Consider the following 19,346-nt stretch of genomic DNA (forward strand, 5'->3'; position numbering starts at 1 on the left):
TTTAGATTTGAATCAAAAGAAATCCAATCCAGGTGCATGTATGCATGTATGTATACACACATTATTATTTATGTATACATGGGTCTGAATAGGGTCTGATTTGAATGTGAGTTTGGGTATGATTCATAGAAAACCAAATCCTACGCAAATCCCTGACTCTTTTATCGGGTCTAGATCTGGGTAGAATTTTGATTTAAAAAATTAAATCCAAATTCTATCCAATTATATAGGATCTGGATTTAATTTGGATAAGATCTGACCTATTGAAATACCCAGTCTTCTTATTTATTCTTTGAATAGTCTCCTTACAATGGAATAATTCTACAGAAATCAGAGAAGAGGAAACTACTGGAGAAAGATTTTATGGAATTTAATTTAAGCTCTAATTGAAACAACACGCAAGGTTTGACAAACTTCAAATTATTGAGTTCACATATTGTATTACTCCTTTGTAGTCGTTGAACATGCACATGCCTTGACAATTGATGTACAGTAAAAATCATAATATGAAAAAGTGTCTATTGTGTCTTCTATGATTCTACACTGTAATCTAATCAATTGGCATAGTTTGAATCAAAATAGTATCTTCCTCGTATTATTCATGAAGAACAGCAAAAAAGACATTTAAAAATAAAAATGAAGTAATGAGATTCTTTACCGACTATGATGAAGAGAAGAACAATCGTAGTTGCAAAACTAGAGTAACTCCTCATGGTTTGCTGTGGGATTTAAGAGGCTGCAGTGTAGAATTTTCAAGTGCAAAAGAAGTTGACAAATTAACATCTAGTCACACTCATATATAGGTGAGTTAACCAAGAAAAAAGTTAAACCTATTTTCTTAATTTGCGCCTTCTACCGCGAATTTAATATCATTAATTCCTTTTGTGTGGATTCAATCTAAAAGTAGGTTTTTCTCAAAAAAAAAGATTAGTCCTTAACAACCGACTTTTCCAAACATTACCAAAAAATTAGGTGTGATCATGGTTAAAATTTCTTAACTTCACCAAAATTATAGTGAACAATTAAAATGCAAAAAGAATTCCACTCACATATAAGAACTAGTGATCTTTTCTTTTGGTCCACGTGATTATCCAAGATGTTACAAATGCTTATATTTTATCACATATGACATATTAACTAATTTCCCCTCTTTTTGATCCGCACATACAAATGCTGAACAGTGAAACCTAAAAAGCCAGAAGATTAGACATGAAGTTTAGTAATTAGTGTCCAGGAAAGTAAGAGGAATCTTCCCTCTGTGCTTCCTTTTTATGCCATTATACACATGTGGAGTTGCTAAGGCTACATGAGTTATTGAGGAGGGAAATTTTTGATTCCTTTTACAGAGGTGAGACTAAATGGAATTACTAATCTTTTTTTGCTTTAAAGTGGATTTTGCTTAAGACTTGTCAAAAGTTGCATAGGTGCTTGAGGACTATTAAATAAATAATTAGGACAGCTGATTTGTATACTTTCAGAAATTCAAGTCCTGAATACTATAAAATACCCTTTGCTGGACATGCACAAAACCACCAAGTTAACTCTCTTATGAAGTCAGTTGTCTCTCACTGTTCAACTTCAATTATTTGTTTCCAAATACTACTAAGCTCTAAGAAATAATGGCTCCAGCAATGTCAATTGCATCCAACTCAGGGGATGTTATTGATTTTGCTGTGAATGAAGGACATGGAGGGTCTTGCAGAATTGAGCCTAAACGCCTTGTCAGCTGCTGTTTTTCTCCAAGATTGAGTGTTGCCAAAGGGGTTTTGAAGTAGTACATAGCACATCAAGTTCCAAGTGTCTCGTTATTTCATGTAGTACATAGCTTATGTTTTACAGAATCAAAGGGAATAGACGAATTTGAGTTCCTGACAACATGCATCCAATGCAATATATAATGCCCTCGAGCTAATAGAATACTACGACATGTGTCAACAACATTGAATTCCAGAATTTCATATTATTGCAAATTGTATCTTGTCCTTTCCACCATGAGCTTTTGTGAAGAAATGAGCTGCATAATCTGAGTAGAGAACTTTTTTATAAAGTGGTTTTTCTCCACTACTCTCAAGCACTTCTTCAAGGGGACCAATTATTGCAGAAGGTTCTGGGCCTGCAAAAAATGGTGCTGAAATCCTATTATGATGTTTGTTAACAGTAACGCAATGTTCGATGCTCCTATATCTTCCATTGCTGATAATTTCTAATGCGTCGCCAATGTTTATCACTAGAGCTCCATCAATTGGAGAGACATACATCCAAGAATCATTTTCTAGTTTTCGAACATAAAGCCCTCCAATGACATCCTGAGGAAGGATACTAATCGTTGATAAATCCGAATGGCGTCCTATGCCAATAGTGAGCTCAGGTTCGGGACATTTGGGGTAGTAATTTAAGTTAACTTTTTTTGAACCCATAAGCATTGATTCTTTACTTTTGTCAATCTCTGTGACGTTCAATCGCTTCATTTGCATTCCGAGAAGTCTCTTGGCAAGTAATTCACATGGCTTTATGTAGTCAAGTACTTGATTCCTGAAATCAAGCAAACGCACATATTTTATGAGATTTATCAGGTCAAATTAATAGCCTAGTGCCAAGCATGTGATTGCAAAATGTGTTTGAAAACTCTTTTAGAAATTTAGTTGTTGAAACAGAAGAATTAAAATGAATAGGATTTAAGGTCAAGGTTTTGAGACAGCTTGAGGCAGGGTAATGAAAGCAAAAAAAGATCCTGGCTAATGAAAACTGAGCTCGCATTTAGGGTCGATCAAGAATCAGCAACATGACTTGACGGTTTCAGGTCGTATGAAAAATTGCATTGTATGACAGGCCAAGAATATTGCTCTGTGCTTATATTCTATTTTTGGTAACTACCTGCAGATTGGAGGCCAAAAAGATTGAGCCTCTTCGTCCGAAACATAGAGAAAGGTAAGTTTGTCGTGCCACTCCATAGCAGTCTCTATTTCCGGAACAAAGCTTGTTCTGAGAAAGACATTCGTGGTCGGAGAGTTCTTTTTGTTGTACTTCACCTTCTCCTTTGGTGGCAACTCAAAGAATCTATGAGTTGCATCCATCACACTTTGAAGTATTTCAGCAGGGATCCCCATTTCTCTGCCGCATCACAAACTATATCTGCAACCTTAGGATCATTCCAATTTGAAATATCAATCACAGGTATGGATTCTTCTGAGATTAAGGTGTGCTCAGTGAACCGTTCTTCAGGTGGTTGAATGAATAGTTTTGGTAGAGTTTTGAGATTCATGTCTGACAAACCTTTGACTCCATAACCTTCATCTATGGTTAGTGCTTTGACATCAAATGAGTCTAAATCTATTGCTGTTGCTGTTTGAGCCATTGGAAGTTTCAAAACTAGGAGATGGAGCATACAAAGTAGAGGGCGTGGGATTTCATGTGGTTCTGGCTGAAATTTATGGGCCAAGTTACGAGTTGGAAATTAAGACCAAATTTATGGCTGAAATTTTTGTTGAGAAGCTATGTAGTTGTCCTCGAGCAACTAATGACAATATTTGATTGGATTTGTAACCGGATGCTCAAATCAAGTTTAAAACTTTAAATACACATGGCATAAATATCTTGCTTGGACAGATACATTTTAAGAAAACAAATTAGACCTTTATTTTTTTGAAGCAGAAAAAATTTTAGACCTTGACACGGTTTTCAATTATTATTTTTTATTTTTTAACCATCTTTTTATATACAAATGCTTCGCATCTCAAAAAGTACTGTTTATGTCATTTTTGTAAAAGCCCCTTAGAGCTCCTAAAAAATTAAAAATGCCATCGAAATTTCTCAGAAACATTTTTTATCCAATTGTGAATTGCCAAATTTACTCTGTGAACAACAACAACAAAGTCATGGTCATGCTTTTGCTTGAAGTAAACGAAAATTTCAGAAATGCAATGTCCTCCGAACATTATTAATGTGACCCATCATTTTGTGCAGCCGTAGCGTCCGGATAGCTTGGAAATGCACTTGCTGCTTCAACAACTGACATAACTAAACTGTTCCTCATTCCTCCTGCATGAGTCATGGCTAACTATCTCACAAACAGAAAAATTCGAGATCATACTAGTAAAGTATGATGGTTCTCTTTCCTTTTTCAATTATCCAAGCACCAAGAGTAGTGCTGCAAACGAGTTAAGTCGAACTTTGATTTAATTGGCGAACTAACAAGTTGAGTTTTTTTTGTGCTCGATCTCGACTTGGACACTTTGGGTTCAATGTCGATCGAATTCGAGTCAAACTTTAACCGAGCCAATTCACGGGCTCTCGCGAATGGCTTGATTCATTTGATGCCCTAATCAAGAGGACAAACTACTGTTAGTATCTATATAGTTCTTTATTTTTTCCTTTTTTTTTAGGCATCTACTTCAGAATTTGTCTATCATGGAAAGGACCAAAAAGGACCTCGTGATGGAAAGGACAGATGAATTTGCTAAGATATGAGATGTTTAACATACATTCTTTGTTAGAAATTGATATACATCATGCGAGGGAGTTATAGCGAACAACCATTATTGAGAGAAAAAACTGTGCTTACTTAATCTTTTCAATGCCTTGTCTTTATTTGATTGATAAGTAGTTCACTAAACTGGATATTAAAGTTTGAAATGCATTGGAAAACCAATTAAGAGTACATGTCTTCACATAGAGCTCTTGGAACGTTCCATGCAGGATAAAAAGCAAAAGTTCAAATGACTTTTGAAGCCCTCGGTGAAGAGAAATACAAAATTAAAGAACTTTTCAAGTGTTTCAGTGAAGAAAAATACAACATTAAAGGCACCAAGGATGATAATTGTATGAGACAATCCAGTGAAATCAAGGCTAACAAACTTTCTCATTTTAGTTTAAACCCACCTTTCCCAAAAAATAGGCTGGGCTTTGACTCCGTCATTGGAGCAACCACTAGCAATCTGCCCTTCCCAAATTTACTTAGTTATGGCCGGCTAAAGCCTAATACTAGTAATTTAATTGCAATCTGCAGGAGAATCAGCTTTCAACTGGAATTAGATCAAGCAAGGTGTCAATTGGCAATTTAATTCTAATGTATGAACATGATCTGAGAGCTGAAAAGCAATGTGATGTCAGTGCATTAGTGGATGGATCCTTTGTTAAAGCAACCAGAAAGGGTGTGATCAGGTTCATAATACAGAAACCAGGTGGCAAAGTAGCTAAGCGGGTATAAATTTTTTTTTTTTTGCCAGCAACGATACATTGTATAACCTATTCTATCCTAATCTAGAGGGAGGGAAAGCCCAATGAGGCTTGTGTGTTATGGCTAGTGGATATACAGACCCAACTAGACCAAGAGAGTGCTATAGCACTACCCTTAGATTTTTTTTGCTGCAGGAGAGGTTTGAACCCTCACCTACAACCCAAGAAGGGACTTAAGTCCCTCCCTGGTGGCCACTGAGCTTAGCTCAGTGGTTACTAAGCCGGGTATAAACAGAAGTCAGCTTTTCAAGTTAGAGGCAACAGCAGGCTTAGAGGCAATGACTTGTGCAAGGATGCTAGGCCATGGATCCATATGTTCAAAAACAGACTGTATTGGCCTACTACATCATTTGCAAAGTTCAAAACTAGAGACCTCTCCTTTGGAAGCTAGATCTGTACTTAATGACATCCTAGTCTTATCTCATAATTTTGATCCTGTCATTTTTGTCAAAGTAGAAAGGAATCTGATAATGAGAGCTCATGAATTACCTAATTTAGCTAGAGGGAATGACTTCGAATGTAATGACTTTTCCAGTTGTAATATGAACTAATGGAAACGATGTTTGTGTTGTGTTAAAAAAAAAAAGAAAAAAAATTTCACATATTCCTTTCATAGAAATTTTGAAGTAAAAAAAAACTATTTCTTCACTGTTCAATCTTTTTTGCTTAGAGAACTATTTCTTCAATGTTAACACATTACTATCGACAAAAATAGGTAGCATTTCCACATATTTCTCAGTATCATCTACAGAGGCAATATCAACTTCCAACAGGTTTAAATACATTTTCATTTTTAAGAATCCATCACTGGATTACTTTCTTTATATATCCATGATCTTTATACCAAAAGAAAAAAAAAAAAAAAAAGAACAAAATCGATGACTTGGGTCAAGGCGGGCGACATCACCTCGGCCCAAAATCCCACAATCCCAAATTGCCAAGGCACATTTGCTATCAACACCAAAACCTAGCCTTGCAACCATAAGTAACGAACAAAATGATGACAGATAAATGTTAAACTAAAACTTGGTCATGTCCTAAGTGATTCAAATTGTACTTGAGCAAGAAAGAAGGGTATTCAATTGTTGAAAATCCAGAAAGGAACTGATAGAAGTGATTTGAGTTTTTCTTTCTATTTGGACGTGAAAAGTAACTAAAGAAAGACCATCAAATCTCAGAAGTTTCTAAAACCAAATACACAAGCAAGGTGGAAGAATTCTTGTCATTTTATCTCTGAATTACTAAAAGTAGCCAAATGCATATTGCACAATAAGATGTCACCTCCTTATAGACAAATTTGGTCCAACTGTACCAAATTTAAGAGGGGGAAAAAGCTATGCAGTAAAATTGCTAGTCAAAAGGGCCCCCATCTGATAAGTAATGGAAAATGACCATAAAGGACTGTTGTGAGACAATTTCCATAAAAATCTACAGATCCAATTATTGAATTATCTCAAATTACACAAAAACATTGAAATATCATTCTGGACTTTACTCAACATAGGGTTACACAGAATGGCTTGTATTCAACATTTATTTAGGCACTTGCAAACATAACTGCTGTACTAGAATACTTACCCACCGCTTATGGGAGGAATGATGGCCAATTCATCTCTATCTTTGACAATAACAGACTCTTCAATGTACTCTTCATTGAGAGCCAGGACCATACATCCTCGGATCTCTTTTAAACCAGGGAATTTGGCAATGACTTTATCTAAGCAATCAGAGGCAGTACTACCAGATGAAACTTCAAATTGTATGTCACTTAAGCCAGTCAGATCTCTGGCCCTGGCGAAAAACAAAACCTTTATCTGAACTGATGCATTTTCCTTCCTGGTTTGTGAAACATCAAGATTTTCAATCTTGTTTCCTACTTCACATACAGCCATGGAAGAATGCTTCTATCAGTATTGCTTGGAGGGACCTGTCCAATTGGTTGATCTAGAAGTCGAAACCTTTGATAATGAAATATCAACCATTCAAATGATAAATTCTTCACAGTGTAGGGATTGGGGTTTCAGCACTTAATTACTACGACTGACAATTTAGATAGCCATAAAAATATAGGCAAACATTCTTCACAACAGAGCATGGGTGCTTCAAGTAGTTACTTGTTCATGATTGGCATTTAGACATAGGGATTATATTTTTTATTGTTTACCAGTGTAGCTGGTTTATATTATGAATCGATACAAGCCAGATTCTGTTCAGAATTTGAAAATTTTGGCAGATTGAATCTTGTCAGTTTGGTCGACAGGGAACCATAAACTTGAATTAGAACTATGATCTCCAAATTTTGAAGGATTACTTCCCCCAGTAAAAGCATGAACTTTGCACAAAAAGAATCAACTCAAACAAGAGAGCAAAACCCATGCAAATTTTTAATTATAACACAACAGCAGATAACAAGCACCAAAACAACATTATCCATCAAAGGGAAAGCTAATTTTTGTGCCCTGTCATCATGTTCAAACTTCAAAGCCAAATTAGAAGCATTTTGCTTAAGAATCCAGGAAAAATAATTCCATTACCTGGATAGTTCTCCCACTAGCGTCCAGAAATTCCAATCTGACAGCACCAACACAAGCACTAGGACTTCCAATGCTGAAAGCCAACCGCACTAAAGCAAACAATTTATGAATTTAGATAATAAACAACAATAATTAAAAAAAAAAATCAGTATTATCAATTTATGCCAAAAAAGAAAAGATAAAGAAGATTTCGGTTCCCACAACCCTGCAACCCAGATGCCCACCCTTTGGAAATTAAAGAAAAGAATTCAGCTGCATATAAAACAAAACTAATTCAGTATTTAATTTTCTTCTCGACAGAACTATAAAAATTGAGGTTCAACTCCAGATTACCTGAATATGTACAACCACATTTTGATAGCATTCTTACTGCAAGAATCAATTCACAACTTCATGGTACACACTATCTTTGTCTAAATAACATTTTTGTCAAAACAAAGTATGCTGCAATATCCTAACAGTAAAAGCAGCCAAAGGTGCAAGAAAATAAAGCATGAGTAGTTTCAAGAAATCTGAAAGCAGAAGTTTAAGTTGTCAAGCGTTTCTAACACTATCATCTTATCCTAGAAAATCATAATGATGAAGGCTAGCATCATGTGAGAACCAAAGATTTAAGAAGGTGGAGAAAACAGTGACAGAGGGATGTCAACCTAAACAGAGGAAGCGAATTTCATTTTAAGAATTATGTCCAGAGAATATATCGCGTACGACATACAGATGCTGACCAAATTAACCGACAACAGCTGAGGTGAAAAACAGATCCTCACCGTTGTCAGAGGTGCAAGGTGTACTGGGGCATAAAAGTACAAACAGTACGCATGATTGAAGCACACATGATGAATACAAACAGCAGATATATATTTCTTCATTTATGTTCGGGGTAATCAGTCACTACCTGGTGCAATCACTAAATTTCTATGCTTATGCTAACAAAAAATAGTAATTAACAAGTAGTAAGCACAACAATGGCAAAGCAAATATCTAAATCCCATACCAATAACCATTTGGATTCACACCCTTGTATAAATAACCAGAACCACAAAGAAGTTCTGATTAAGAAACTCAAACGATTCAAAACAAAGGAAGACTTAAACTGCAATGTCAGCACTATTGAATCAACAAGTTGCAGTAAATTGTGAAACAATTTGAAAATTCTATGATGCATAACCGAACAAATACAGTGCAGAAATTTCAGTGCTATATCCCACCGACCAATCAAAATACATCATTCATCAATTCGACAACTCGAAAGCCAGAAATGCAGCTGTCATGGAATTCAAGAATTTCCATATACAACAAAAGATGACCAAAACCACTACAATTGGAAGCCGTAACAGATGAAAAAAGCAAGTGCCTTTTCGACATTGAATAAGAGATAAAGCAAAGACTCAACTGAGGTGAAAGTTCAAACAAAATTCTCAATCAGAAATTACAGTCAAATCTCTATAATTTAGCCAAATTTCAGATAGACAAAGTTCAAGAAACAACTTAGTTTCATAACATCCATAAACCAAGTAAAAAAATGACGGTCGGGGATCTCTCAAGGATCAATTTACACTCATTGGATACCAAAATTTCAAACAGGAAGAACCCCAAAAAACCCAAAACTGAGTGCAAATTATTTACCTGCAATACTCTAGTAATACTAAAAATTAAAGAAAGGAATGAATTGAACTGATTAGTTAATAGATATCTACCTTAGATGAAATTCTCAATTGCTTATCTCTCCTCTGCTGGAAGTCAAAAAGTTGCTTGATTTTTTCTGCTTCTGGGCCAGCTAGACCGAGAGGAGCAAGATGGCAGTATAGAGTTTTTGGGATAATTTTAGAAACCCCCCTTGAGGTTTCTTATAATATCACTTAACATCTCTATAGTTTTAAAAATCTCACTTATCTCCCTTAGATTGACAGTTTTTGTAACATTTTATCCCTTTGAAGAAAAGCAAGAGAGAAAATTTGATTTTCAATACTATTCTTATGTTATCCTATTTTTAAAACTTATATCAATGATAAAAATTAAAATAAAGCTAAAAAGTAATGTTAAAAATGTTTAGAAATTGCCCATGTTGTTTTCACAAAAAAAAAAAAAACATAGGCAATTTTTATATATTTTATCGTGTCTTTATTTTTTGATTAATTGTTTTAATACTAGCTTATTTATAAATTTTTTTAATATAAAAAGGCTTTACATGCAAACCACACGTATAAAAAAGGTTATTTTAATTTTTAGTACAACTTGTATTATATCATGTATTAAAATATTTCTTGAATACATTGCTTGATTTCCTTAAATTCGTCCTGCAAAATTTTTTAAGATGTAAATAACTTACCAAAATCTTACTTAACCACTTTTTTTGTTGCCCCACCACCACTTGGATACATAGTAATATGGACTAATATTGGATGGTCATTTGGATATTTTTTGGGGTTAAAAATTCTCTTTTTGTTAGGGATTTTTGGTTAAATAATTATTAAGAATGCAATGGTAACATCATCAATTTATGACCGTTGAAAATGAAATCTAGTCTTGTCAATCCGATAGAAAAAGTAAGTGAGATTTTAGAAACCTCAAGGGCATTAAGTGACATTAGGAGAAAGCTTAGTGGAGGTTTTCAAAATTATCCTTTTCCTTTATTCTACTAAAGAAAATTATGATTATTCACAAGATGTGACCACCAATTTGTCTATATTACATGTTTAGCCTCCCAAAACTTGCTAATTGGACAATAGACCAGCTTTGGCTTTTGATTGGAGAAATCTCTTGATTAAAATTTAAAATTACTACAAAAAAATTATTGGTTTTTAATGGATTTGTGTAATGTATTACAAATTGATAGTCTAAGATACTTAATTGCTTTAGATTGATAGTTTAGTATGCATACTGCTAACAAGTAATAGTTTCCAAGGGGGTAATTTTTGCATGTAATTTTTAAAGTTTTTCTAATGTGTAATTAGTCCTTAAATCATGGCTTTTTTTTTTTTAAAGGAAAACGTTTGACAATATTAAACACATAATTACAGAGTTCTAGTTTTAACAGCTAAATTATGAGCTAAACTGACAGATGACCGACTAACCTTCAGAAAGATGATTGAAGCAAATGATTGAGACATGCAGACTATGTCTTGAATAATGGACCTAACATACACTTCCGAACCGGATAGACAGCAGAAGGGAATCTTTCTTGACCAAAATACTGGCATATTTGCAGCTGTTTAGCCCATATCAAAGCATCCAACAAGTCAGAGCTTCGGTGCAAATTGGAGATGACGAATATACCTTCTTGCTTTGTTTATGCCTTTATGGACTGTATTATGAAGTGGATCTTGAAACACCCATCCAATGCCTGCTGAACAGTCATGGATTGAGAACGATCCATCAACTAAACTATCTCCATTCGTGGTTGTAGTCCCAGTTGGGGGAGAGCCACGTCCAGGGATCGAATCCCGACTACTACCGTGGCTGGTGATGCTTGGGGCAGGCCGTTCCTAACCCGTTGTGGGATTAGTTGGGCCGTACGGTATTACCAGTCCATGGAGCCAGATACCCACAATGATGCCAAAAAAAAAAAAAAAACTAAACTATCTCCATTACAAGCAACCGTGTAATTTTGGATATCAGCTGATACCTGAAGGGAAAAAAACCATATTTCTCTAGGAATTATGCCACTGAGTTGAAGAGCTCCTAACTCGGAGATCAAAAGAATTCCTTTCGAAAGGAAGCTTGACCTGAAATTGAACAATGCACTGCTTGCAAATTTTGCAGAGGTTCAGACGCTTTGTCTTCCCATATCATCTGATTTCTTGCTAGCTTAAATTTGCCATAGGATGTGTGTCGACCAAGTAACTAGTACTATATAGTACTTGGCATCTACTATGGTTTTTGATGTTAAAAAATTCAATGAGTTTTTATTTTGTCATCTTTTATCCCCAACTAGGGCACCAAAAGCCATGACATCTTTTATTTTATTTTATTTTATTTTATTTTGTCAAACGTTAACCATCTACACCTATTCATACTTTATGGGAAAGGAACATATCCAATTGAATCATTGGAAACTAAAAATGACTAAACAGTCACATAAAATGGCAATTGATAACACCTTTTATCCCAAAAAAAAAAAACAAAAAATGCATTAGTTATCTGTTACAGCTCTGACAACTGTATATAACTACCTATTTAGTACAAGAAACATATAACAGACAACTAGACTTAAATCAGCATTTAACCTATAAAATGCAAATCTTTTATCAAAAATACAAACTTACTTTTAATAAATTAATTTTTATAAATAAAACTTGGGTGCGTTTGATGAAACTGAAGTCTGAAATCTGAAATCTGAAGTTTCAATCTATTAAATTATTGAATTGTTAAGTATTAAATCTAATACATTTGAGTGCATATCACATATATTCAGTGATAAATGAATAGTTTATTACTTAGTTTTGAAAGCAAATTTTACCTAAAAAATTCAGTGGCACTGCACCTAATTAATTCACATATTCAATTTTTTGTTATTGAATATATTAAGATCTGAATAGGATTAGCAAATAATTTATTTTGTTCCATTGCCAAAACTAATAGTAAAACAACGTCATCAAGCAAATGAAAAACCGCCGTTGCTTCCCTTCAAAGAAGAAGACTAGACTAACAGAGTAGCCCATACCATTCCCATCTCAGCTACAATCCTATGCTATAACTTTCATAGCTCCACTTTTGCTTCTCTCTCTCTCACACACACACGCAGTACATAGACTCAGTTAATTTGGTGCAGATTCGGAGGAGAAAAAGAGAAAAGGAAAAGAAGGTAGACAGAAAGAAAGATATCTTTTACGATCCCAAAACCCTAGATCACTTTCTAATTACTTGATTATTTCTTTTTTATTCGTTTCATTTGGATTCTTGTTCTAATTGAGTTACTTAAATTCGAGATTTTTTGGTTTAATTTGATTATTGTTGTGGTTATTGTCTTCGCAGGTTTCATCTTCACTTGGATTTGGTCAGCAGTTTTCGTTGAATCCATATCGGGTTTTGTATTTCAATCGGAAAAATGGTGTCCTTTGAGATGAACGATGTTAAAAGTGAGTTTTTTTTAGATGAACGATATTTTGTTATTCTTTTGCATTTAATTGAATGATTTGTGCTCTGGTTTAGTGGCACGAGACGAAATTGATATCTCGTGGTTTAGGATTTATGTGGATTTTAGTTGCAAATGCTGTATTTAGGTTATCCATATCCAATTGGTCTGTTAATCGGTATATTTAGCAAGTTTGGATACAAAAATTTGATAGCGGGTGCCTTCTCTTCTTCTTCTTCTTCTTCTTTGTTGATTGTTTGAGCTACTATTTCTAGTTTTCAACTTCATGAAAGTGAAATAGGTAATATGTCGGGTACAAAAATCTGAAATTGTGATTGACTTGACATGGTGTAGAGGAAGCTTGAAGTCAATCTCAAATTTATGGGCAGTGTAAGTTTAATGAAATGTTGGAATAGTGATTATTTCCTTGAAAGATGCTAGCTTTAGTACTTCGGGTGGATACCTGGGATGAGTTCGATGGTATATGTACAAAGGTTGAAGCTTGGGATGCTAGGTTTATGGGCAGTTGAAGCCTAAAGGAGTATTGAGGCTGAATATCTGCTAACAGTAGCGTTTTATGAATACATGGTATATGCAGTCAATTCAGCGGATTGATTTTCTCTACATGGCTAGTTTTAGTAGTGCTGTGACATTGCCAAATCTGTATGAGGACAAGCAAATTTTGGATTACAAATTGATTTGCAGCTGATTCTGGACAAGCATTTTCTTCCTTTTGTTTGACAGTGAAGAGATGATTTGATTAATTGTACAAAGGTCATCAACGATCTGTGAAGTAATTTTGAAGAGAGAAAACTCATAGTAGTTTCAGTTAATCGTACAATCATGTTTTATGGAGGGTTTAGTGAACTATCAGTTAAAGAGCTGTGCTTTTTGGTTAGTAGAGTCATGCACTCACAAACACTCTCACACAAATGCACACTTCCTTTAGATGTTTAATCTATGGCTTCTAAAGTGATATTATGCTGAAGTTGTATGTTTGTAGCTTTACTGCTTAATAACTTCAGAAATCAAGCATACTTCAGTTCATTAATACAACTTGCAAACTTGATACAAATATGAGAAAGTAGCATTTTGTTGATAAGAACTTACTTCAACTGGTCTAGTACCTTTCATGTTCTTGGATAAATTTATAAGCTGAAAGAAAATATAGATAGAGTTCGAATATGTTCATGAAAGAAAATATAGTGAAAAAACGAGAGGGTAAGTGGATGAATAAGGGAAGCTTTGCAAGTGAGAAAAAGCTTGTGTTAATGTAAATGTTTGACTGGAATAGTTTAGACTACAAAGCTATTGGGAAAGTTATTTATCTTCCTGTTCGCTTACCTTTGAAGGAACAATTAGATTTCAGAGTATACCTGTACAATTGGTGACTTCAGGCTTGAAGACTTTACTAGTTTTGTCCAAGTATAGCGTTTCTTTTGCATGCTTTGCCTAATATATATTATTTAAAAACTTGATCTGGCACTTTTAATTCAGTGAAGGTTGGAAGGGACTTTAATCAAGAATTTTAGTGGGTTCAATTGTAAGTGCAACTTCTAAGAGCTTGAACTCATTAAGGCTAATGAGCTACAATGCGAAGGGGCAGGTCGTTGTGTGTGTGTGTTTTTGGGTTTTTGTTTTGGTTTTTTTTTTTGTTGGGGGGGGGGGGGTGGTGTTGCAGTGTGCTTCACTTTCCCATCGTCAAATATATACACCACTAATAAGGGCCATGATGAGCTGGCTGTGTAAATATTTGGTTATTATTCTCTTTTTGTGAAGGTCTGACTTTCATTCTTGGTATTGCAACTGAGCTTCTTAATTACTTGTCAAGATGCATTTTAGATACTTTGTTGCACCTTTGCGGTTTTAAAAACTTGTGTTGCTGTTCTGAAACAGAGATTGGCCTGGGATTGACGGGATTTGGGGTTTTCTTCTCATTCCTGGGGGTCATTTTCTTCTTTGACAAGGGGCTAATTGCAATGGGAAATGTAAGTAAAATAGTTGTTTACCGTATTTTCCTTGCTTTGTGCCTCTTTCATATTCTTTGCCATTTTGCTTAAAACATTTCTTATCACCTTGAATCAGATCCTTTTCTTTTCTGGGGTTACATTGACCATTGGGTTGAAGTCATCTATGCAATTCTTCACGAAGCGTGCCAATTATAAGGTTTGAAGTACTTTCCTGTCTGTGTTAGGTTTCTCAACTTGTGTATTATTTCTTACTGGTTGAGTTTGTATTTGGTTATTCAATAGGGAACAATATCATTTGGTGCTGGATTTTTCTTGGTTATCATAGGCTGGCCAATATTAGGAATCATCTTGGAGGCTTATGGGTTCGTTGTGCTCTTCAGGTTTGTTGGACTGCCTCTGGCCTTTAATGGTAATTTGATCTTATTAGCAGTTATTGGTTTCTCATAAGGTACCTCTTGCAGTGGGTTTTGGCCGACACTGGCAGTTTTTCTTCAAAAGATACCCATTCTTGGTTGGGTGTTTCAGCAGCCATATATTAGATCGGTAAGTTCTGTTTGCAGACTAGGTGTGTTGCAAAATATTTTTTTAGAAGATACAGCATGATAAGAAATTTCAGTGAAAAGGATATGTGGTGCAAGATTTTGGCTGCATGTTCACCAATGTTAGTATTCTTTTGGGTATGCCTTGTGTTATTTAACATCTATATAGCTTATTTTATCATGCATGTGGACTAATACAATTATGATAAATGCTTAAGGGCAACTCTGTGTGCCTAACTCTTTTGCTTACTGCCAACACTCAAAGAGTGTTCTGTGCATTACGATTTTGAAGCCGATTCTCTTTTTTATTTCTTCTTTTTGCTTGCGGGAAGAAATAATTTCCGGGCGCTGAGTGCGTTCAAGAGGATGAAGAATCTATTGGTAGTCAATTATGAATTCTGTTTCAATATCTAAGTTTTATACAATGATTTTCCTGACTTACACTTATTTACAACCCCTTGCAAAAGGAAACAGTGGAACTGTGAAAGAGGACCTGATTTTTTATCGACCCATTTGATCACATGTTTTCGTCATTTTTAAGGCACACATTTGCATTCTAATTGTTCAATTTTCGGAGTTGTGTATATGACAATTTGAGTTGTGTTAGGAGGATCAAAGCAAAGCATAATGTAATAAAGTTGTATTATGCAGTCCTTAAAAATTTAGGGATGTTTATGGCAATGACTAACTTCATAAGTAATTTATGGCTAGTGTAAGAGATTCAACTATTAGAAAGTGAGCTGGCTGACATTTGAGTGATATCCATTAAATTGTGCAATGCAACTTTTCACTTTATTATTCATAGAAAATTGAGAAATGTTGAGCTTTTAGCACTGTTAAACATGTTGATATTTGATATGCATCTATGAAGTCCTCGTTGTGTGTGAAGGCGTGATAAGAGTGATGATGATTGTCACCTGGGATGCTGCTTCTTTGATAGTGATCGCAACCATGTTCTTTTGAATTAACTTCCTGGATTTTCATGAACCCAAAGCTTCGCACTCTTGCCTTGAGGACTCTAGCTTCCTTCTACATCCTCTAAAAGAAAAAGAAAATAGAGATAAAATTTAAGAGAAGTAACATGGACAGGATGTTCTTTTGTCTAAATGTATGACTGGTGAAAAGATTAGTTTAACTTTTACCAATTTTGTATTTTAGGCATCTTCCTTTTAAATTCATTCAGAACTGCGAACTTGAGTCTTGCATTTTTTTTTTATTATTTTTGTATTCCAAATGAGGGTTTTATGTTTTGTTGTTGGTTTTGTTTACCCTTTTTTTTCTTTTTTTAAATGCTTCAGAGATGCATTAATCATTAGGGAAAAAAGATTGTTTTGAATGATATGAATGAAGTTGTGTGTTTTAGCTGCCATTTGATGTTACAGAATCATATTTTCATAATTACTCCTGTTCTCTCACTCTGTTTATGTTGAAATTTTTTTTTGTAAAGTTCCTTTATTTGTTTCATTTTTAAAGATCTGTTTCTGTTCTTGTCCTTATTGGAGTGTTTAAACATATGCATGTGCAATGTTAGTAGATTATATCTGAATTTGCTAGTTCCTCTGTGCAGTTCTTTGACCGCTATCGTGGCAAGAGAGTTCCTGTTTAGTGATCATGCTGGCATGACAGAATCATGATAGCTGTTGGCCTGTGTTTAGGGTGTTGTAAAATACTGAAGGATCAGCACTTCCCTCGTCGAGGATAAGATAGCACTACCAGTTCTCTCTGCAAATATATGGGGATCTAGTAGACCACATTGTTTTATTCTTGGCTCTTTAGGTAAAAATGTGATATTTTTTACTTTTTCTCTCTTTTTAGGGCGTGGGAGGAAGCATGATATGTTCTGATATTTTGAGGGGGCTTGCTATATCTTTAATTGATTTCCTCGAAGGTGTTTTTAGGTTGTGAACAAGCTGTGAATTTTCAATGTCTTACATCTTTTGAGGTAGAGCTGTACAAGCTAAATAGTCAAACCACCGTCTCTTTCCATGTGAAGTAGGTTTTTTTTTTTTTCTTTCCATTTTTTGGTTATAAAATGTATGATGTTTCCTCACATTTTGTTTATGATATGGTAAGGCATAAATTTTGTTTCCAGATTGGGTAGTTCAATTGGATACTGGATCATCAGCAAGACCAATGGTTCTAACATTCGGCTAGTAGGATCAGACTTCCAGTTTGTGCATTTGGCAAAGTTATGCATATATTCTTACCCAAATAATGGTTATATAGCTTTAGATTATGAAAGTAAGGCATAGGTCGATTTTTTTTTGTTTTAATGCAAGTGGAAAGTCTCGAACTCGAAATTTTTTACTTACACTTCCTCCCCTTCCTCCAAACATAGGTTGATTTACTATGGCTTTCAGATGTTAAACTACAATTGTACCAATTTATCAGTCTAGTCTCTGTTTATAAGAAATTAAATCAAAGTATTAGCTTTTTATTGACTCTATGAGTACATACAAAGTAGTATTACAAACACATGCTACCAGATTTGGTGGGCTCTAACACGAGATTGGCGTATCTACTTGGAGTTGAGAAAGATAATACACAAAGGTGAACGCTGTTTTGGGAAATGAACGTTGCAAGAAATCATATTCCACTAGAAGTGGTAACCACCATAATCAAAATGCAAACTTGAAAGCAACAACAAACAAAAAAAATAGGTGAATTTACGAAGCTGACTGGTAGAAGTTTCATATTTCAGTTCCACGGCTGGTCTAAAGCTTGGATTGAATTTTTTCCACGGTTCTCCTATCAACCTGAAATGCCTTGGCTAGAATGTCTATTTCGATTGGTGGATGGATTTGATCCAAAGACAGAATTTGCAATGAATACTTCAAGAAATTAAGGGCAACAACGGGTACACTTCCTAGATTATACTGGAAGTGAATAAGTCCCATTGGAAAAACAAACACATCACCCTCGTTAACACTTCCTAGATTTTCTGGATTTGAAGTGACAAAACCTAAAAGAAGTGTGCCTTCAAGAGGGGGAAAGGGATGGATTAATTGGTACGAAAAAAGAGAATGTAAGTGAAAATTCTCGCATTTGAAACCTCTCACTTACGCTAAAAGAAAAAAGTGCAAAAAAAAAGGGGTGTGCCTTTAAGAATTGTAATAATCTATGATGATCTAGAGCATGGATGAAACTAGACCTTTCCAAAACTTTTAAATAATTAAGTTTTTCCCTTGAAAAGTTGAATTTTTTTTAAAAATTTTTTTTTTTGTAAATTTAAACTTTTGCCTTGCAAAAAATTAAAATTTTCTCAAGTTATATACTTAAGTTTTAGTTGAATTAGGGTTTGCTCCCTCAAAAGAAAATTTTCTAGTTCCGCCAATGATCTAGGGTGGCAGTGAGGACGATTAATTCCTCTAGGTCCTATATCAACGCGGGTGATTGAGGTGCCAAGAATATTCAGTCCTGGAAACACTTCCACCTTAACTATGGTGGTATTTCCCCCGAAAGCATTATTACTATTTCCAGCCTTATGCAATCCGCTGAAAGAAAAATCATCTACCGTAGCAAGGCTAGGATCCTTGCGGGCAAAGACCATGTACTCTCACTGAGATTATGCAAAAGAGCAAATCAGTGAGCGAAACTAGCTACATACCAAAACGAATCTAGTGTGTTTGGATATAGTAGCAGTATTATTTGAAATAATTACTGTAATACTTTTTGTGATGTGATGCATATGAGATATAGGATACTTAGGAGTATAAAAGAAGGATTAATTTTCTATACATTGACAGTGTATATACTTTCATCATTGGATGCATAACACATAATTCGAATTTGAATTTGAAACCTAAATTTTGTATATGTATTATGCATCCAACTATGATAGTGTATACATTTTCAATGTATATAAAATTTATTCATAAAAGAATAGTTAAAAATTGCATTATGATGCAAGTAAAATAATATTTTGGAAAATCTTCTGCATCCAATTATCATGTTATTCCTTAATAGGTAGACTACAAAGCATGGAGCATATGCC

The 19,346-nt window shown here is 34.7% G+C and overlaps 1 protein-coding gene, 1 long non-coding RNA gene and 1 pseudogene across 3 annotated transcripts; 1 reads left to right on the forward strand and 2 right to left on the reverse strand.

Annotated features, from left to right (window-relative positions):
• Positions 1-1,955: 1,955 nt before the first annotated feature.
• On the reverse strand, positions 1,956-3,355 carry LOC113766248 (annotated as a pseudogene).
• A 3,268-nt stretch (positions 3,356-6,623) lies between these two features.
• Positions 6,624-9,560, reverse strand: LOC113749243. 2 transcript variants are annotated; one of them, XR_003464507.1, is made up of 3 exons: positions 9,467-9,560; positions 7,770-7,858; positions 6,624-7,162 (listed from the first exon to the last, which is right to left on the reverse strand). It is a non-coding gene; the product is annotated as an uncharacterized LOC113749243 (long non-coding RNA). The 2 variants fall into 2 exon arrangements; XR_003464506.1 differs by having other exon boundaries at positions 6,624-7,193.
• Positions 9,561-12,349: 2,789 nt separating this feature from the next.
• Positions 12,350-17,402, forward strand: LOC113775815 (vesicle transport protein GOT1-like). The gene is made up of 7 exons (XM_027320837.1): positions 12,350-12,573; positions 12,744-12,847; positions 14,740-14,831; positions 14,929-15,009; positions 15,096-15,193; positions 15,275-15,356; positions 16,920-17,402. The coding sequence occupies exons 2-7, from the start codon at positions 12,817-12,819 to the stop codon at positions 16,956-16,958; spliced, it is 423 nt and encodes a 140-aa protein (XP_027176638.1). The 5' UTR covers positions 12,350-12,573; positions 12,744-12,816; the 3' UTR covers positions 16,959-17,402.
• The last annotated feature ends 1,944 nt before the right edge of the window (positions 17,403-19,346 follow it).

This window comes from Coffea eugenioides, chromosome 1 (genome assembly GCF_003713205.1).
Source record: "Coffea eugenioides isolate CCC68of chromosome 1, Ceug_1.0, whole genome shotgun sequence".
NCBI lineage: Eukaryota > Viridiplantae > Streptophyta > Magnoliopsida > Gentianales > Rubiaceae > Coffea > Coffea eugenioides.

Excerpts from the sequence above, each read along its gene's own strand:
- LOC113775815 (XM_027320837.1), top strand. The coding sequence starts at position 12,817 with ATGGTGTCCTTTGAGATGAACGATGTTAAAA. Across the intron at positions 12,848-14,739 it reads TGAGATGAACGATGTTAAAA|AGATTGGCCTGGGATTGACG; the intron begins GTGAGTTTTTTT and ends GTTCTGAAACAG. Across the intron at positions 15,357-16,919 it reads AGCAGCCATATATTAGATCG|TTCTTTGACCGCTATCGTGG; the intron begins GTAAGTTCTGTT and ends TCCTCTGTGCAG.